Source organism: Mobula hypostoma, chromosome 4 (genome assembly GCF_963921235.1).
Source record: "Mobula hypostoma chromosome 4, sMobHyp1.1, whole genome shotgun sequence".
NCBI classification, from domain to species: domain Eukaryota; kingdom Metazoa; phylum Chordata; class Chondrichthyes; order Myliobatiformes; family Myliobatidae; genus Mobula; species Mobula hypostoma.
In genome coordinates this window covers 165,817,988-165,837,822 of record NC_086100.1, presented here as the reverse complement: position 1 = coordinate 165,837,822, position 19,835 = coordinate 165,817,988, and the positions used below count along the sequence as shown (strand labels likewise).

The following is a 19,835-nucleotide window of genomic DNA, read 5'->3' as shown; positions in this document are numbered from 1 at the left end:
TGGTTTTCTGAAGAAAGACATAGTGGTGAGAAAGGCTTTTGGCATGTTGGCATTCATCAACCTGGGCACTCAGGATAGAAACCAAACTCCAAACCACCAAACACATCTTTACCTCCCCCCGCTGCCCCCACATTCTCAGCTTTCTACAGGGATTGCTCCCTCCATGATTCTCTTGTCCATTTGTCTCTCTTCATTAATCTCCCTCCTGGCAAGCAACAGAAATGCTACACCTGCCCATTCATCTTCACCCTTACTTCCATTCACATCTCCCAACAGTCCATCCCAGATGAAGCAGCACTTCACCTGCAAATCTGTTAGGGTCATCTACTGTATCCGGTGCTCCCAATGAGGCTTCCTCTGCATTGGTGAGACCGAGCTAAACTGGAGGCTACTTTGTTGAGCACCTCCACTCTATCCGCCATAAGCAGAAATATTTGGTGGCCAGCCATTTTAATTCCTATTCCCTTTTTTGTTCCGACATGTTGGTCCTTGGCCTGCTCTTTTGCCACAATGAGGCCACCCTCAGGGTGGAGGAACAGTACCTCATATTCCACCTAGGTAGCCTCCAACTTGATGGCATAAACATCAGTTTCTCCTTCGAGTATTTTTTTCCCTCTTCTTCTGTTCCTCACTCTGGCCTCTTACCTCCTCTTGTCACTTGTGTATCACCTCCCCATGGTGCCTCTCCTTCTTCCCTTTCTCCTATGGTTCACTGTGCTCTCCGACAGATTCCTTCTTCTCCAGCCCTTAACCTTTCCCACCCACCTGGCTTGACCAAGTACCTTCTAGCTAGTCCTACTTCACCTCTCCAGTCTTTCTATTCTAGCTTCCTTTCCAGTCCTGAAGAAGGTCTCACCCTGCAGGTTCTTAATTAGCCAGGGCATCAAAAGGTATGGGGAGAAGACAGGGGAGTGGGTATGACTGGAATAATTGGATCAGCTCCTGATTGAATGGCGGAGCAGACTTGATGGGCCAACTGGCCTACTCCTGCTCCTATATCTTATGGTCTTATGGAAACGTCGACTGTTCATTCATTTTCATAGATACTGCCTGACCTGCTGAGCTCCTCCAGCAATTTGTGGGTGTTACTCAGTAAGGAAGGTGTGATCTTATGCTGCAGTTGTACAAGATGCTCATGAGGCTACATTTAGAGCATTGTGTTCAGTTTTAGTCACCCTGATACAGCAAAGATGTTAAGTTGGAAAGAGTTCAGATGAGATTTGTGAGGATGTTGGTAGGACTTGAAGGACTGAGTCATAGAGCAATACAGCAGAGAAAAAGACCCTTCATCTAATCTAGTACATACCGAACTGTTATTTTGCCTCATCCTGTACCCATCATAGCCCTTCATACCCATCCCAAGGGTGAGCAGGCTGTGACCGTTTTCATTCAAACATAGGAGAATGAGGGGTGATCTTATACAGGTGTATAAAAATATTATAAGGGCACTGATAAGATGAATGCTCAGCCTTTTTCCCAGTGTTTGGGTATCAAGAACTAGACGGTTGCTGGTGAATGAGGGTCTCAGCCCGAAACGTCGACTGTACCTCTTCCTAGAGATGCTGCCTGGCCTGCTGCGTTCACCAGCAACTTTTATGTGTGTTGCGTGAAATTCCAGCATCCGCAGATTTCCTCGTGTTTGCGTTTTTAAAAGAACTAGATGATACAGGTTTAAGAGGAGAGGGGAAAAATAGGAAACTTAGGGGTAACTTTTTCACCCAGATGGTGATTAGTATTAGGAATAAGCTGCTAGAAGAAGTAATTAAGGCATACACATTAATTACACTGGAATCCTGTCAATTGGGACACACTGGGATGAGTATATTTTGGCCCAATTAAGCGATTGCCCCATTTGCTGAAGCTTTGTCATAATCGTTGAAAAGGTATAAAGGTGACAAACTACAGTTTAACTCAGTAACTAGTTATATATTTAAATGAAATACAGAACAAAGTATAAAACTACCAGAACTTCTACAGTACTACAAAAATGTTTATTTGTTCCTAATAGTAATTTATGGACTGCTATATTCTTTTGATTAACTGTAAATGAACAAAATCAGTGCAGACATCTAGTGCAGATAATGGACTGCCTTCAAAGAATGCTTCTGATGATTGCATTCTCCAAATCTTTATTTTCATTGTAATATTCAAGATGATTGCTGATACCTACAAATTATTCGTAGTTCCTAACTTGTTGAAGTAGTGAAATAATTTCAAGTTTACTCCCAGACATTTCTGCCATGTCCAAGCCTGAATATTTGAAACCATTCAAAACAGCCTTGAATCATCTTACTGCTAATTACTCACCAACTATCAGTGACGAAAATAACAGCTTTTTGAACATAAACACATGCAACTGATGCTATTTAAAAACCTCTTGCTCTAAGTATGGTGTAGTGTTTAATGGCCACACAATTATATGTGCCCAATGCTAGTTAGAAACTGTTTGGCAACAGTCTTCTGTCCCAATTTAGTGACATATTGTCCCAAATAAACTAAGGGAATTCCACTTATTTTCTCGAATTGCTTTTATTCTTTAAGAGTTGTCGCAAATAAACGGTTGCTCCAGTTACCGATGGCCCAATTAACTGAAATCCACTGTATTTTAATGATACTTGGACAGGTATATGGATATGAAAGGTTTGGAGGGATATAGACCAAATGCAAACAAATGGGATTAGATTAGATAGGAATCTTGGTCAGCATGAAGCAGTTGGGCTGAAGAGCTTGATTCTGTGCTGTGTGATTCTATGACTTCATTACTAGCTTAGACTCATGACAACCCTTGTCCTATCTGTTCCTTCCTCATCCTCTCTGCAACCTATTCCTGTTTCTCTTTCCACAGATGCTGCCTGACTTGTTGGGTATTTGCAGTTTTTCCTTTTTTTATTTCAGATTCCCAGCATCTGCAGCTTTTTTTCTTGATTTTCCATTATCATCCGGCTATTTGCAGGAGCTTACTGCAGGACACTTCAAACAGTATTTCATTGGCAATAAAGCATGTTGAAATAGATTGAAAAGAGTATGAATGAAGTACCGTATACTGTATAAATAAAAACCATTTTTTACTTCATGTTAGCTTGGTATCATTCTAATACATCAGAGTCCTTGCCCAAGTATTCTCCAGTGCATTGAACCACTCACGTGAAGCATCTGACATCTGGGCTTTAGAAGTGAAATTGTCCGTAACCTATCTCCCACTGCATGCTCCATCTGTTCTGATGCATTACCTGATATTTGGCAGACTAGTGAGATAGTGGGTGCCTGAGATAATGTACCATTATGGGTATCACCAGCAGTTAATTTCCCCATTATAGCCCCAACCACATGGAGCAGGCTGTAGTCTCAGAGGAGTTTATCAGGCAGGGCGATGGTGCAACAGTGTAAAATGGCTTCCTTACCACAAATGTGCTAGCAGGGTATAACCTGCTTTATCCATGAAATACCCCACAGTCTAATAATCCTTCAAAATCTCTGGTTTCAACTAATTTTGTCCTTTTGTAATCCTTGATTTAATTGGCAGCATGATCAGCTAGCAAAAATTCCATCTGGAATTTCTTCCCTCATCTTCCTAGCCTAGCTTTACTATCTACAAGATTCTTTAAGTCTCAGTTAAGTGCCCTTATATGCCTTCATGTTTTAGCATTCATGTGGAATTCCTCTTGAGCGTTTTAAAATGCTGGTAGCTAATATATCCAAGTGTCCTGCAGGTTTCATTGAATTATAGAGATCCACAGTTTTTATGAAACACTTTGGACACCATTTCACTCACTGAGTCCATGCCTATTCCGAGTAATCTCATCAACCCATCCTCCCCACAGCACTATAAATTATTTTCTCTCCAATACATATTCAGTTCATATTTGAAGGTTTAGATTGATTCTATTCTCACCACTCCTCCAGCCAATGGACTCTAGCTCATTACATCATATGAAAAAAAAATTCTCTTTACTCTCCTGTCGCTTCATCCCATATCTTTTTCCCAGGGTTTTGAATCGACTGCCCTGGAACCATCCATCAATGTTAAACAAATATCAGCTTTAGACACTGTAATGAAAATCACAATTTCCAAGTGATGCCTAATTGAGGGAGAGGGGGTTGTGATTAACAATACAGCAGTAAATTTCAGGAGGATGTAATTAATAAGCTTGCACAAAAGGGCAAAAAACTGGCAAGTGAAGTTCAGCACTTTATAGTGTGCTGTAGTTAATTTTGGTAGGACAAATAATTGGGGCATCACAGTGGCGTAGTGGTTAGCATAACACTTCATAGTACCAGTGACCCAGGATCAATTCCTGCTACTGCCTGTAATAGTTTGTACATTCTCCCTGTGACCCCATGGGTTTCCTCCTGGTGCTCCGGTTTCCTCCCACAATCCAAGGACGTACCAGTTGGGAGGTTAATTGGTCAATGTATGTAGGATTCATTTGGAGGTTGCTCTGTGATGCAGCTTGAAGAGCCGGAAGGTCCTGTTCCTCGTTTTATGTCAACAAATCATAAAAAATATAATTTGCAAATGGGACTAGCCTAGTTAAGCAATGTTGTCAGCATTGATGAGTTGGGCTGAAGGACCTGTTTCCGTGCTGGATACAGTTAGCTCTTTGATTCTATGAAATTACGTAATAGGGGAGGGTGCAAGTGAGGTGAGGTAGTTAAAGGGATTCTGAGGACAAATAGTCCAATCACTTAGCATGGTGCAACAATTTAACAAGGCAGCTCCAAACACTGTGCAACAAATAGTATGCTGCAACAACTCAACACGTTGAGCAACGTCAGTGACAGGAAAGGAAAAGGTGAAGTTTCAGGTTGAAAGGATTTTGATGCAAAACATTGACAATCCCTTTTCTCCCACAGATGCTGTTTGACTTGCTCAGTTCCTCCAATGGATTGCTTGCTCCACACTCCAGTGTCTTCATTATTTTGTTTCTCCCCTAAAATCCTGTATTTTTTTCTGAAGGGGTAGAATTGCAATGTAGGGATCATTCTAAAGCTGTGTCAAACCTTATTTAGACTTAGGTGCTTCATATAATACATGCAGTTCCAATGATTATGTTGTGATAAGAAAATAGGTATACTGGAGTGAATGCGGATATGTACAAGGATGACACCAGAAATGCAAGGTTTCACACATGAAGAAAGGACTGGTTCTCCTCAGAGAAAAGAAGAGACTATTAAGAAGATGATGGGTTTTGATAACATGGCTATAGCAAGAATATTTGCAGTTGTGGGGAAAAGTCGAGCTTAAGGCCAACAGTCATTGAAAACCCAAAATGATTTCAGAATAATTTTTTTTCAATTAACTCCCACAGGAATGCTTGATATAAATTGTATTAATGCATTCAAGAAGAGGCTAGACAAGGTTATCAGGGAGGAAGGAATAAGAGAGAACAGAGAGTTACTCTGATGGACTTAGATGGGAAGAGATAGGAGGAACCTTCAGGGAACAGAGCAATCTTACCAGGCTGAATAGTTCAAAGTCAAAGTCGAGTTTGTTTTCTCATGTATAAGTAAATGTACGTACAGATGCAATGAGAACTTATTTGCAGCAGCAGCACAGGTAGATAGCATCATATAAGCAGAAATCACAAGAAAAAAATAACATAAATTAGCAACATAAATTCTACAAAACTATAAAAGAAAGAACACAATTAGAACAAAACAAAAAAAACTAAGTCTATTATGGAGTAAATTAGTTGAAATCGTTCTGTGTTACTATACTGAGGTAATGATTAGAGTTGTGCAATTTGGTTCAAGAACTGAATGGCTGAAAGGAAGTAACTTTTCTTGAACCTGGTGATTTGGGACTTTGGGTTTCTGTACCTCCTGCCTGATGGTCACTGGGAGAGTTAGCATAGACCAGATGGTGGGGATTTTTGATAATAGGCATTGCCTTCTTAAGGCAGGGCCTCCTGTAGATACTGTGCAACGAGTAGTGGGAAGGGATGTCCCCGTGATGTACTGGACAGAAACCGCTACTCTCTGCATCTTCTTACATTCCTGTGCATTCAGATTTCCACACCAGACCACAATGCAGCCAATTAGCTTGTGTCTTTGTTATGCATCCCATGCAGTCAATAGTAAAGGGAACAGCTTTCCCTGATTTACTCCATCTAATCCAGTTGTGATCTTGCACACCTCTTGTCAGGAGACATTGTCTTCAGTGCTGAGTGTGTCGTTGGCCAAATGCTGCTTTGTCTGAAATTGTTTTATTCCAGTGCTTACTGTTTGTAGATTTGATAACATCCTAGACACTGCATGGATATTAAAGTTTCAAGTATAATATTAGTTTCTAAAGACAAACATAAGGATAGGTTTCAAGATAATATCAGTCATTGAACTTGAGAAGGATTGATTTATTCAGCACATCTCAGGTCCCTGTGCTTCACATTCAATCCACTTCAATTACTGATCATCGCAATGCAGAGACCAATGGTGGCATCTGCCATTTTTATGATTGTGAGTTTATTTTTTAAAAAGAAAAGAAATCAATATTAGCTGAAAATTTGTTAGAACTAGGGCTGTTATACTCATGAATCTTTGATTCTGTATCTGCAAAGAGCTCTCAAAATCCACTTCTTGCAAGAACTCTCCTCCCGATGAGATTTCACCCTTGATTCTAACTACCCCACCAGTTGTGGTTCTATTTTCAGTTCCCAAACCCTTGACATCTGGAATTCATTCTTTAAATCTCTCTGTATCAACTCCTTTAAGACCTTTAAACTAATGGCTTTGTGTACATAGAGATCTTGGGGTTCAAGTCCATGCCTCCCTGAAAGTGGCAAAACAAGTAAATCCAGTGATAAAGAAGTCATTTGGCATGCTTTCCCTCATCACTAGAGGCACAGAGCATTAGAGTACGGAAGTCATGTTGCAGTTGTATCAAACTTTGCTTAAGCTGTACTTAGAATATTGTGTGCAGTTCTGGTAGCCCCATTACAGGAAAGATTCGGAGGCTTGGAGAGCTTTCAGAAACATTCTGCTGGAATTAGAAGTTATGAGCTGGAGGAAAAGGCTGGAAAAACTGCATTTGTTTCTCTGGAGCATAACAGGCTGAGGGGAGACCTTTCAAAAGTTTGTGAAACGATAAGGCAGACAGTCAGAATCATTTTTCCAGGTTAGAACTGTCAAATACTAGTGGACAGCTTTAAGGTGAGAGGAGGTGGGTAGTTTAAAAGGGATGTGCAAGGTAAGGTTGTTTTCTTACGTATAGAGTGGGAAGTGCTTGGAGTGGGCTGCCAGAGCAGTAGAGGAAGCAGTGGTATTTGACAGGCAGTGGAGGGGCAGAGAATGGAGTGAAATGGATCTTCACCAGGCAAACATGATATGTTTAATTTGGCATCATACTTGACACAGGCTGAAGGGCCTGCTTCTAGCTGTACTGTTCTAGTTCTATGTTCTAAGCCTTTGATTTAACCTCTCCTTTCTTGGCAGGTGGGCAAACCTTGTTAATGAAGCACCCTGTTAAAGTGCTATATAAATGCAAGCTGTTGCCACATCAGTGCTGGTGTTATGGGTTAATTTTCACATATGATTGATTGATCTGTTTACTCTCCAAGTATTTTATAAGAGCCGATGCACAGATTTTCAAGTTATTAATATTTACAGTGACCATGTGTGATGAATGATTCATGAGTTTGCCTTATGCCTGCCAGTGCTGCAATGTTTTAATGTTGTGGGTACCTTTGATCAGGAATCTATTTGTGAGTTTTGTCTGATATTTATCTTTATATCATTGTATATAATTTTTTTTTGCAGTACCCTTCTTCCTCATCTCATATTCCAGGTGAACATAGGCACAGACAGGAGAAGCACTGCTGAACAAACTTTATCTTTGACACTCGGTAGCTACTCGTACAGTTCCCAGTGTAGGCTAAAGCCTGTAGATCAGCCAGCATCTTTCCTATGCCTGCTTTTGGCCTGGAGACATAAAATGCTGCAGTCCCCAAAGAAATGGAAGCACAGTCCTTTGTGAATGATTTTGATTAATAAGGTGAAGCTGCCTTGAGAAGACAGTGGCAGGGTGGCAGGGGCTGGAGTCAACACTTTTGAAAATCATCCAACACAGAGCAACTCCTGGGAGGTGGGTGATGGACATGCTTCAAGTGTCTCTCCAAAGGGTGACATGGAAAGAGTGAAAGCCCCACAAAAGAAGCTATGGGGATGAACTGACAGATTATGAAAGGATTCTGTGGAGCAAATGGAGGGGAAATGTTCCCACAATGAATTGAACACTGACCTCCTTGATCCTCACAACACGCTGGAGGAACGCAGCAGGTCAGGCAGCATCCGTGGAAACGATCAGTCAATGTTTTGGGCCGGAACCCTTTATCAGGACTGAAGAGGGAAGGGGCAGAGGCCCTATAAAGAAGGTGGGGGGAGGGTGGGAAGGAGAAGGCTGGTAGGTTTCAGGTGAAAAACCAGTAAGGGGAAAGATAAAGGGGTGGGGGAGGGGAAGCAGGGAGGGGATAGGCAGGAAAGGTGAAGAAGGAATAAGGGAAAGCACAATGGGTAGTAGAAGTAGGCGGAACCATGAGGGAGGTAGTAGGCAGCTGGGGGAGGGGGCAGAGTGAAACTGGGATAGGGGAAGTGGGGTGGGTGGGAGGGAATTACCAGAAGTTGGAGAATTCTATGTTCATACTAAGGGGCTGGAGACTACCTAGACAGTATATGAGGTGTTGCTCCTCCAACCTGAGTTTAGCCTCATCATGGCAGTAGAGGAGGCCATGTATGGACATATCCGAATGGGAATGTGAAGCAGAGTTGAAGTGGGTGGCAACCGGAGATTCTGTCTGTTGTGGCGGACGTAGCGGAGGTGCTCGACGAAGCGGTCCCCCAATCTGTGTCGGGTTTCACCAATGTAGAGGAGGCCGCACCGGGAGCACCGGATGCAATAGATGATCCCAACAGACTCACAAGTGAAGTGTTGTTTCACCTGGAAGGACTATTTGGGGCCCTGAATGGTGGCAAGAGAGGAGGTGTAGGGACAGGTGTAGTGCTTATGCTTACAGGGATAAGTGCCGGGTGGGAGATCCATGGGGATGGACATGTGGACCAGGGAATCGCGGAGGGAATGATCCCTGCAGAAAGCAGAGTGGGGTGGAGAAGGAAAGATGTCTTCACCTTTCCTGCCTATCCCCTCCCCCACCCCTTTATCTTTCCCCTTACTGGTTTTTCACCTGGAAGCTTCCAATCTTCTTCCCACCCTCCCCCCACCTTCTTTATAGGGCTTCTGCCCCTTCCCTCTTCAGTCCTGACGAAGGGTTTCGGCCCGAAATGTTGACTGATCGTTTCCACGGATACTGCCCGACCTGCTGAGTTCCTCCAGCGTGTTGTGAGTGTTGCTTTGACCCCAGCATCTGCAGAGTATTTTGTGTTTACGACCCCCTTGATCCTGATGCAACATTTAATAAGGTGGTTAGTTTGACTTGTAACCTCAACTCCTGCATTCCTACTCCCCCAAGTAAATTTTCAGTCCATAGCTTATCAAGAAGCAATCTACCACTGCCTTGAAAATTGTTATAACTCCTGTTTCTACTCTCCTTTGAGAAAGAGTGTTCTAACATCTGACAAGCCTCTGGGAGAACATTTTTTCCCCCTCTAATTTCCACCCTGGTGGTGTAGCCCATTATTTTCATGAGTCATCAAAAACAAAACTGCCAGCATAATTGAAAGTTTATCAAAATATAATCTTTGCTCCATTTCTTTCTGCAGAGATGCTGGTTGACCTATTGGGAATTTCCAGCATTCACTCTGTTTCAGATGTCCAGCAATTTGCATTTCTTTCTGTTCCCATTCTTTCTGTTCCCATTCTTCCTCCTTTTACATCTCCTCTAGACATGTCAGCTGTGATCAATAAGCCTTCAGCACCCTCTCTCATCCCTCAGCACCCTCTCTCATCCCTCAGCACCGTTACTTCTGACATTATCTCTCTTGGTCTCCACCCTCTCACAAACATCCCTTTTGTCCAGAGACACAAGATATTGCAGATGCTGGTATTTGGCATGGCAAACAATCTGCTAGAGAAACACAGTGTTTTGAGCAGAAACTGTGGGAGGCAAGGAATTGTGACATTTCAGACCAATTTACTATTTCTAAGTGGGAGAAGAATAATCTTGCCGATTGTTACTGAAGTTATCTTTTCTTTCTTTGTTCTGTTGTTTCTCAGGACCTGGTGCCTATAAGCCTGTTCTTAGGTCAACACCCAAGATGGCTTTAATGGTATCCAGACAGCCCCGCTTTAAAGAGATTAATGTTTCCACCCCGGGTCCTGGAGACTATGAGGTAAGGATTTTTCCATCTGCTTTGTTTAAACAAGAATGGGTTGAGTTTCTTTCACAAAAGGTAAGAATCCTGAAAACCCTATGGTCTCCATGAACACTAGAAGGTATTAGGAACAGATTTTATGTTCTATTGCAGAGGCCTTAATGCGCAAATAGACTGATACTTCACTGGAGAGCCAGGAGATTGCTGCACTGTTTAAGGTGCTGCAGTAAGTAATCAGGTGGATGTGGGAGATCTCCAGAATAGGCCGATTTTCCTGGTTCTCTGGCCAATACATACATTACAATTTCCAGCAGTGAAAACCAACTTCCTGAACATTGTTGACTGTGGGAGAAGAAACAATCCACTGGAGGATCTTGGCAGGTCAGGCAGTATCTTTGATGGGAAATGGACGCTTGACATTTTGTGTTGAGATCCTTCATTTGCACCGAAAGAGCAGAGGGGCAGGGAGTAGCCAGTGTGAAGAGGTGGGAGGATGGAGTGGAGTAAACGTGATAGGTACATCCAGCTGAGGAGGGATAATGGAGGAAGGAAGGCAGATGGAGTAATGGGCAGATTGAGGAAGGAAGAGTGGAGATAAAGAGAGGCTGGGAGCTAGTGGGTGGAGGCAACATGGACCTAAAGGTGATGGAATCTGATAGGAGAGGAAGATGGAGCATGGAATCGGGTGAGGAAGGTGGGGAGGGCAGATGGGAATGGTGGGGGAGAGGACCTGTTGGGAGGAGTGTGTGGGTGATGGCAAATGGGTGGAGGAGGGGAATGGACCAGGATGATGGGGAGCTTGGGTGAGTGTAGGAGGAACTAAGTAGATCAAAAGGAGAGAGAAAAGGGGCGGAGTGGAGGGTGGGCGGGGGGCGGGGGAAGAGAGCAGTTTACCAGAAATTGGAGAATTCAGTGTTCACGCTGTTGAGTTGTAGACTACCCAGGTGCTGTTCCTCTAGTTTGTGCTTAGCCTCACCATGGCAACAGAAGAGGCTCAAGACAGATTGGTCAATATAGGAACGTGGAGGGGCATGAAGATGATTAGCATCAGGGAGCTCTAGGCAGCCATGATGAATAGAGTGCGGGTGCTTGGCAAAGCAGTCACCTAGTCTGCATGTGGTCTCACTCATGTAGAGGAGGCCACTTCGATAGCACCGAATGCAGTAGACAAGGTTGGAGGAGATACTCACGAATCCCTGATTCAGGGATTTTGTTATCTTCAAATTGACTGCTGCACTCTTATGTTATGACAGGAACTATGTGTTATGAAAGGCAATGTAGAAATGATGGCATTTCCTTTGATCAGTGTAAGCTAATCAATGCCATCAAGGAATTGATTCTGGGAATTATCCACTTGGAACAAATGAGTGTAGTTAGCAACTGGGTCAAGACAATCATCAGAGATCATTCAGTACAACACCTTCTACTAAAGAGAGATAGCATCTTTCCACTAATCTAGAACAGAACAACTCTCTACAGTGGCGTAGTTGTGACTTTTCTTTCAATCTTGATTCAATTGTTAAACTCCCATTAATAATGAAATTCTGTTGAGTTTCATGGTTCATTTAGCTATATTGTGATACATTTTTAGTTGTTTTTTATATATATAACTTTGCTGTTTGTTAACTGGGTCTAGGGAATGTATATATTGGTGTGAGTGTACTGTGTGTGCTTGTTGGAGGGAATGCTTGTACTTGTAAGATCACAAGAATCTGTGAGTGTGAGAGACTCATCCGTAACACTGAGAGACTCATCCGTAACACTGAGAGACTGTCTAAGGAGAAAGCAGTATCTGTATATTAGTGTACGGTGCATGACAGCATTTATGTGAGAGTTTCTATGCAAGGGTATCGCAGTGCAAGAGTAATTTTGAGTGGGAGAGTTTGATGGAAGAGAATATCTGTGCATGAGAGTGTCTGTATGAGAACTTAAATGTTTCAGTGCATTCATACATGAGAGTATCTTTGCAGAATTTCTATGCATGAGAGTTTCTGTGTGGAAGAGTTTCCATGTGTGAGAATTAATGTACATTAATTGTGGTCATTTATCTAAACATGTACATGTGACTATGCATGCCTCTCTGTGTGTTCCTGTATTTCTGTGTCAGTATATGTTATGTTGGTAACTGTGTGTGTGTGTGTGTGTGTTTATGTATAGTTATAGTTACTGGTCTGGTGAAGACTGCAGGCAAAAGACAAGAATCATTAACAAATCGTCATTACAAATTCAGCCACAGTCACTGGAGAGAAGAATGGTTTAGGGTTAAGAGATTTAGTTGATCCCATTCTTGACTGGGTACTGTTTGCTTTTAGAATCTTTTGAAAATTGGAAGAACTTTCTTTCAAATAGAAAAAAAAACAGAAATACATGAAGATTATATGAGAAAATAGACATAAGATTTGCAACTGAGCTAAGTATTTTGTGTTGTTTATTTTGAGGGAACTTTAATAGCTCTAACTTCTCTTTTACTGAGTTGCATCAGTCTGTGCTATTCCAAATACAATGGTTGATGTAGAAGTCTGGTGCTGTTAATCAATTTTTACATTTTTTTGATCCTTACTTATGATGAGCTGATTAATAACATTGTCCTATTCATAATGGATTAACTGATTGCTCTGTGTGCAATCTATGAATTGGTTAATCACATTATTCCTAATGAGCTGGTCATTTACTCTGAGTGATTTTAATGGATTGGGTAAAACTCTGCTCTCGATTTGTATAATAGAATGTAATGCAGAACGAATGGGTTAATTTCTGTTCATGTGAAGGGGATACTTGTGTGGGGAGGATAAAAGAAGAACTTGATTGTTGGTTGCTGGAACTGGATATCTCTGGAGGTGCTGGCTACCAGATTTTAGATTTCCGCAGTGATTTTGATGATGTCCGTCTGCTTTCTGTAGTAAATTAATTCATTGCTCTGCACTGCTTGCAGTGAATTGGTTGATTTGTCTATATGCCAAGCTTAACAAATGTGTTATCCTCTGAAGTAAAATATTGCTGATGATGAAAATAGTCACATGTAGGCTCATTTGCCCAACCAGTTGATTGCAGCCATGGTGCCCACCAGTCTCGTCCCAATTTCCTGTGCTTGGCCCATATCCTTCTGAACCCCACACCGCCCTGTAAACGAAATCGGAAATAAAAACGGAAAAAGAAGCTGCACACGCTCAGCTGGTCAGGTAGCATTGTGGAGAGAGAAACAAACTCAGCGTTTCAGGCTTTCCATCCAAACCAGGAAGTATCAGAGATAAAATAAATTGTGAAATGGAAAAAATGTTACGGAGGGCAGAAAGGAATGAGAGGTAAGATATGTATAGGATAGGAATAATTGAATGAAGCAAGGAGCAAGATAAAGAATGGCAGGAATGGGATAACAAAAGAAACTAAAGAAATCATTTGTCTACAACTGCCCTAATTAGTTTATCAACTGGATGATCTATCCACAGCTTACCCCACTACAACCCTGACCTCACCCCATCGGAAGTATCCCCTTTGTCTTAACAGCTACAATGGGTTGGCACAGTAACACAGCAGTTAGTATACTGTTGTTTCGTAGCTTCTGTTGTTTCGTAGCTACTGTTTTGCAGTGCCGGTGATTAGGGTTCAATTCCTGCTGCTGTCTGGAAGAAGTTTGCAAGTTCTCTCCGTGACCGCGTGGGCTTCTTTCGGGTGTTCCAGTTTCCTCCCACGTTCCAAAGGTGTATGGGTTAGGGTTAGTAGGTTGTGGGCATTGTGACACTTGTGGTCTGCTCCAGCTCATCCTTGGTTATTCATACAAATGATGCAGTTTTGATTGAAAATGTTGAGAAGTTTGGATAAGTAGATGGATGGGAGGGTACAGAGGGCTGTGGTTCAGGTGTAGGTCGACAGGGACACACCCGAACAACAGTTCGGCATGAATCGGATGGGTCGAAGGCCAGTTTCAGTTCTGTGGTGCTCTGTAACTCTGTGACTCTAACTTAAAGCTAAACTCATTTTCTTTTTTTCCCAGTTTGATGTATAGCCCTTGAACTGTAACGTATTTCTGTCTCTCTTTCCCAGATGCTTTCTGTGATTACCTTGTAATAGTTCATAGGAAGTTCATGAGAATGATCAAGGGAATGAAAGGATAACATATGAGAACAATTGATGGCTCTGGGTCCATACTTGTGCGAGTTTAATAGAATGGGGAAAGGTTTCTCATTGAAACCTGACAAATATTGAAAGGTCTAGATAGGGTGGATGTTTTCTACAATGGGGGAGTCTAGGATCAGAGGCAACAGTCTCAGAATACAGGGACAGCTCTGTAGAACAGAGAGGAGGAGGAATTTCTTTAGCAAAAGGGTGGTGAATCTGTGGAATTCATTGCACAGACAGCTGTGGAGGCCAAAAGTCATTGGATATATTTAAAGCAGAGGTTAATAGGTTCTTAATTAGTAAGGGTGTCAAAGGTTATGGGAGAAGGCAGGAGAATGGGGATGTGAGGGATAATACAGTGCCTATAATAAGTATTCACCCCCTCGGATGTTTTCGTTTTATTGTTTTACAACATTGAATCACAGTGGATTTAAGTTGTTTTTTGTGACACTGATTAATAGAAAAAGACACTTTCTTGTCAGTGAAAACGGATCTCTACAAATTGATCTAAATTAATTACAAATATAAAACTAAAAAAAATTGATTGTGTAAGTACTCACCCCCCTTTAATATGACACACCAAATCATCAGTGGTGCAGTCAATTAGTTTTAGAAGTCACATAATTAGTTGAATGGAGATTATCATGTGCAGTCAAGGTGTTTCACTTGATTATAGTAAAACACACCTGTATCTGGAAGTTCCAACTGCTGGTGAGTCAGTATCCTGGCAAAAACTACACCATGAAGACAAAATAACTCGCCAAGCAACTCTGCAAAAAGGTTGTTGAAAAGCACAAGTCAAGAAATAGATGCAAGAAAATCTCCAAGCTACTGAATATCTCTTGAAATACGGTTAAGTCAATCATCAAGAAATGGAAAGAATGTAAATCTGCCTAGAGCAGGCCATCCTCAAAAACTGAGTGAGTGTGCATGAAGGGGACCAGTGAGGGATTCCAACATGGGACCTAGGATAACTTTGCGGGAGTTACAAGCTTCAGTGGCTGAGATGGGAGAGACTATGCATACAGCAACTGTTGCCTGGGTGCTTCACCAGTCACAGCTTACTGGGAGAGTGGCAAAGAGAAGGCCACCGTTAAAAAAAAATCATATGAAATCTCAGCTAGAGTTTGCCAGAAGGCATGTAGGAGACTCTGAAGTCAGCTGAAAGTAGGTTCTATGGTCTGATGAAACCAAACCTGATGCCGTCTGCAAGAGAACTGTAACTTGGGAGGAGATTTGTTTTCCAGCAAGGCAATGACCCCAAGCATAAAGCCAAAGCTACACAGGAATGGCTTATAAACAACAAAGTTAATGTCCTGGAGTGGCCAAGTCAGAGTTCAAACCTCAATCCAATTGAGAATTTGTTGCTGGACTTGAAAAGGGCTGTTCACTCACGATCCCCATGCAATCTGACAGAGCTTGAGAAGTTTTCTAAAGAAGAATGGGGAAAAATTGCAGTGTCCAGATGTGCAAAGCTGATAGGAGACCTAGCCACACAGACTCAAAGCTGTAATTGTTGTCAAAAGTGCGTCCAGTAAATACTGACACGAAGGGGTGAATACTTATGCAATCAATTATTTTGTGTTTTATATTTGTAATTAATTTAGATCACTTTGTAGAGTTCTGTTTTCACTTTGACACAATAGTCTTTTTCTGTTAATCAGCATCAAAGAAGCCAAATTAAGCCACTGTGATTCAATGTTGTAAAACAATAAAACATGAAAACTTTCAAGGGGCTGAATACTTTTTATAGACACTGTAAATGGGCCATGATGGAATGGCGGAGCAGACTCGATAGACGAATGGCCTAATTGTGCTCCTATGTCTTATGGTCTTATGCTGCCTGCCCTGCTGAGTGCACTCAATGTTTTTTACTTTTATATAAGAAATAAAGATTTAATCTAGGTATAAATTGGAGATACAGACTTACAAAAGGGAAGTATTGTGGATGTTGGAAATGTGAAATTAAAAGCAGTGTAGTCTGAAGTTGTTGAACTCTTTTGGAACCTCTGTCGGATGATGAAATACTGTTCCTTGACTTCATGTTGAGCTTCATTTGAATAGTGAAGGAGATTAAGGAGAGAAATACCAGGTTGGGAGTGGGACAGAGACAGATCACTGCAAAATCTGGATCACCCTATGGACTGAACAGTGATATTATGCAGGGTGATCACCAATATTACATTGCTTTTTCTGTTGTAGCATAGTGATCACAGCAGTGGAATTAGAAGAGAAATGTATAAATATAGGAATATGCTGTTTACACTAAATTAGTTAATAGATTTAGATGAACTTTTATTTATTTAGAGATACAGTATGGAATAGGCCCTTCCGGCTTATATTCTTTAAGCTGTTTAATGACATTGCTGAAATGGGAGCTTCAAGTGATCTTGAAAAGCATTAATGTTGGTTAAAATAATGCAGTGGGCTTTCAACCTTTCTGCATTACTCCTCTTGGAGTCAGATCCTGCAAATGCCTTCATTGCCCTGGTCAGTACTAATGACTTGAAGTCATTAAAGGCAGCTTTGCTGCAACTGGCAAGTAGTTTTACAATTGAGAGAAAACCTTGGCTGATTCTGTGTTAACATTTGAAATATCTAACACTTATATTTCAGTACTTCTTAATTCTGCTCTTCTTAGTTTACAGTGTGGCACGGAGTTATAACTAGCACTAATGAAACCGTTTGTGGTTGCTGGAAAACAGTTATCTAGCCTCTAAGAGCTGACACATTACATTTGGCTGGTGAAATCCACTGAGTGAGATCAATAAACAAGAAATTCTAAAGACTATAAGCATCAGCAGCAAATGTTTACATATCCCATCAGGAACTAGACAAAAACAATCAATATTTGAGCTGCCATCTTGGTTACTGTTTCTCTGAAAGAATCTTGTTCCACTGACATGTCAGTTCTTTTTATCCTTTGACCAACTTATAATGTGCTTTGGAATGTCAAACAACATTGTCAAACTGTGCACTGTGTGACACAGTGATGCCTTATCTAAAGTGTGTATAGGCGTAGTCAGCTTAATCTATGGTCCTAGTGCAAACCGACATCAATCTGGTGATCCCTTCTTGTATTCCTTTTTTTACAATTACATCTCTCCTTAGACTGAGATATTAGATCTGTGCACATTATTCCCATACAGTCTACCAGGACCTTTTAATTTTGCACTCAAATTTTCTTGCAATGAAGGCAAACTATAACTTGCCTTCCTAATTGCTATTGTAAAACACAGCAGGCAATCTGCACACAAGCTTCTGGAAGCAAATCTGTTCTAGCAATGTAGCTTGAGGCATACTGTATATGTGAGCTTGGAAGTTAGGGAGAACCCAAACTCCCTTTTGACTCCCTTGCCCATTCTTTCCTCCCCACTGATCTCCCTCCTGGCACTTATCCTTGCAAGCAGAACAAGTGCTACACCTGCCCCTACAGCTCCTCCCTCACTACAATTCAGGGCCCCAAACAGTCCTTCCAGGTGAGGTGACACTTCACCTGTGAGCCTGTTGGGGTCATATCCCATGTCCAGTGCTTTCGGTGTAGCCTCCTGTATATTGGTGAGACCCGACATAGATTGGGAGACTGCTTCGCTGGGCACCTACGCTCAGGCCACGAGAAGAAGTGGGATCTCCCAGTGGCAATCCATTTTAATTCCACTTTCTATTCCCATTCTGATATGTTTGTCCAACCCTACTGTTGCTATGAGGCCGTAAACACCTTATATTCTGTCTGGGCAGCCTCCAACCTGATGGCATGTACATTGATTTCTCAAACCTCTGGAAATGCCCCCCCTCACTCCCCTTCACCATTTCCCATCCCCTTTCTCCTCTCTCACCTTATCTCCTTCCCTACCCATCGCCTCCCTCTGGTGCTCCTCCCCCTTTTCTTTCTTCCATGGTCTTCTGTCCTCTCCTATTCGGTTCCTCCTTCTCCAGCCCTGTATCTCTTTCTTCATCAACTTCCTAGCTCTTTACTTCACCCCTCCCCCTCCCAGTTTCACCTATCATCTTGTGTTTCTCTCTCCCATTCCCCCACCTTTTAAATCTACTCCTCATCTTTTTTTCTCCAGTCCTGCTGAAGGGTCTTGGCCCAAAATGTTGACTATACTCTTTTTCATAGGTCCTGCCAGGCCTGCTGAGTTCCTCCAGCATTTTGTGTGTGTTGCTCAGGTTTCCAGCATCTGCGGATTTTCTGTTGTTTGTGATTGGAGAACTCAGTACTGTTTGGAATACTGCCTTGGAATCGTTGCATCTACACTAATGAATAGGGGAGGGCCTTGGTTAAATCGGTATTTGGTTTATTGTTGTTACATATACTGAGATACAATGAAAAACTTTGTTTTGCATGCTGTCCATACGGATCATCCCAAATATAAGCGCATCAAGGTAGTACAAAGGGTAAAAAGCAGAATGCAGAAGGTAGTGTTCATAATCGGATTCAGGCTTAATATCACCGATATATGCTGCAATAGTTGTTGTTTCTGCGGCAGTAGTACATTGCAATACACAATAATGAAAACTAAATTACGGTAAACATATATGTGAAATAGTTAATAAGTAGTGCAAAAAAAAAGTAGTGAGATACTCTTCATGGGTTCAGTATCCATTCAGAAATTTGATGGTACTGTAAAATTTCATCTTTACAGTAGAGGAGGCCGTGGATAGACATATCAGAATGGGAATGGGATGTGGAATTAAAATGTGTGGCCACTGGGAGATCCTGCTTTCTCTGGCGGACAGAACGTAGATGTTCAGCAAAGCGGTCTCCCAGTCTGCATCGGGTCTCGCCAATTTATAAAAGGCCACAGCAGGAGCACCGGACGCAGTTTATCACCCCAGCCGACTCACAGGTGAAGTGTCGCCTCACCTGGAAGGACTGTTTGGGGCCCTGAATGGTAGTAAGGGAGGAAGTGTAAGGGCATGTGTAGCACTTGTTCCGCTTACACGGATAAGTGCCAGGAAGGAGATCAGTGGGGAGGGATGGGGGGGACGAATGGACAAGGGGGTTGCGTAGGGAGCGATCCCTGCGGAAAGCAGAGAGAGGCGGGGAGGGAAAGATGTGCTTAGTGGTGGGATCCCGTTGGAGGTGGCGGAAGTTACGGAGAATAATATGTTGGACCCGGAGGCTGGTGGGGTGGTAGGTGAGGACCAGGTGAACCTTATTCCTAATGGGGTGGTGGGAGGATGGAGTGAGAGCAGATGTACGTGAAATGGGGGAGATGCGTTTAAGAGCAGAGTTGATAGTGGAGGAAGGGAAGCCCCTTTCTTTAAAAAAGGAGGACGTCTCCCTCGTCCTAGAATGAAAAGCCTCATCCTGAGAGCAGATGCGGCGGAGACGGAAGAATTGCGAGAACTCACTCTTCCTTCAGTTTTTCAAATCTCTTACTCTTCCTTCAGTTTTCAAATCTCTTACTCACTCTTCCTTCACTTTTGAAGTCACTTACTCACTCTTCCTT

General features: G+C 42.2%; 1 protein-coding gene across 9 annotated transcripts in view; it reads left to right on the top strand.

The window, feature by feature from the left end:
- The window catches only part of stpg2 (sperm-tail PG-rich repeat containing 2), a 751,871-nt gene that overhangs the window by 336,873 nt on the left and 395,163 nt on the right, over positions 1–19,835 (top strand). For 6 of the 9 annotated variants that reach the window (XM_063046889.1, XM_063046888.1, XM_063046882.1 and 3 more), the window contains one exon: positions 10,166–10,281. The exons of the other annotated variants lie outside the window; for them this stretch is intronic. In XM_063046889.1, the coding sequence (XP_062902959.1) occupies positions 10,166–10,281 (116 nt within the window). The remainder of the gene's footprint in view (positions 1–10,165; positions 10,282–19,835) is intronic. 9 annotated transcript variants of the gene reach the window in all.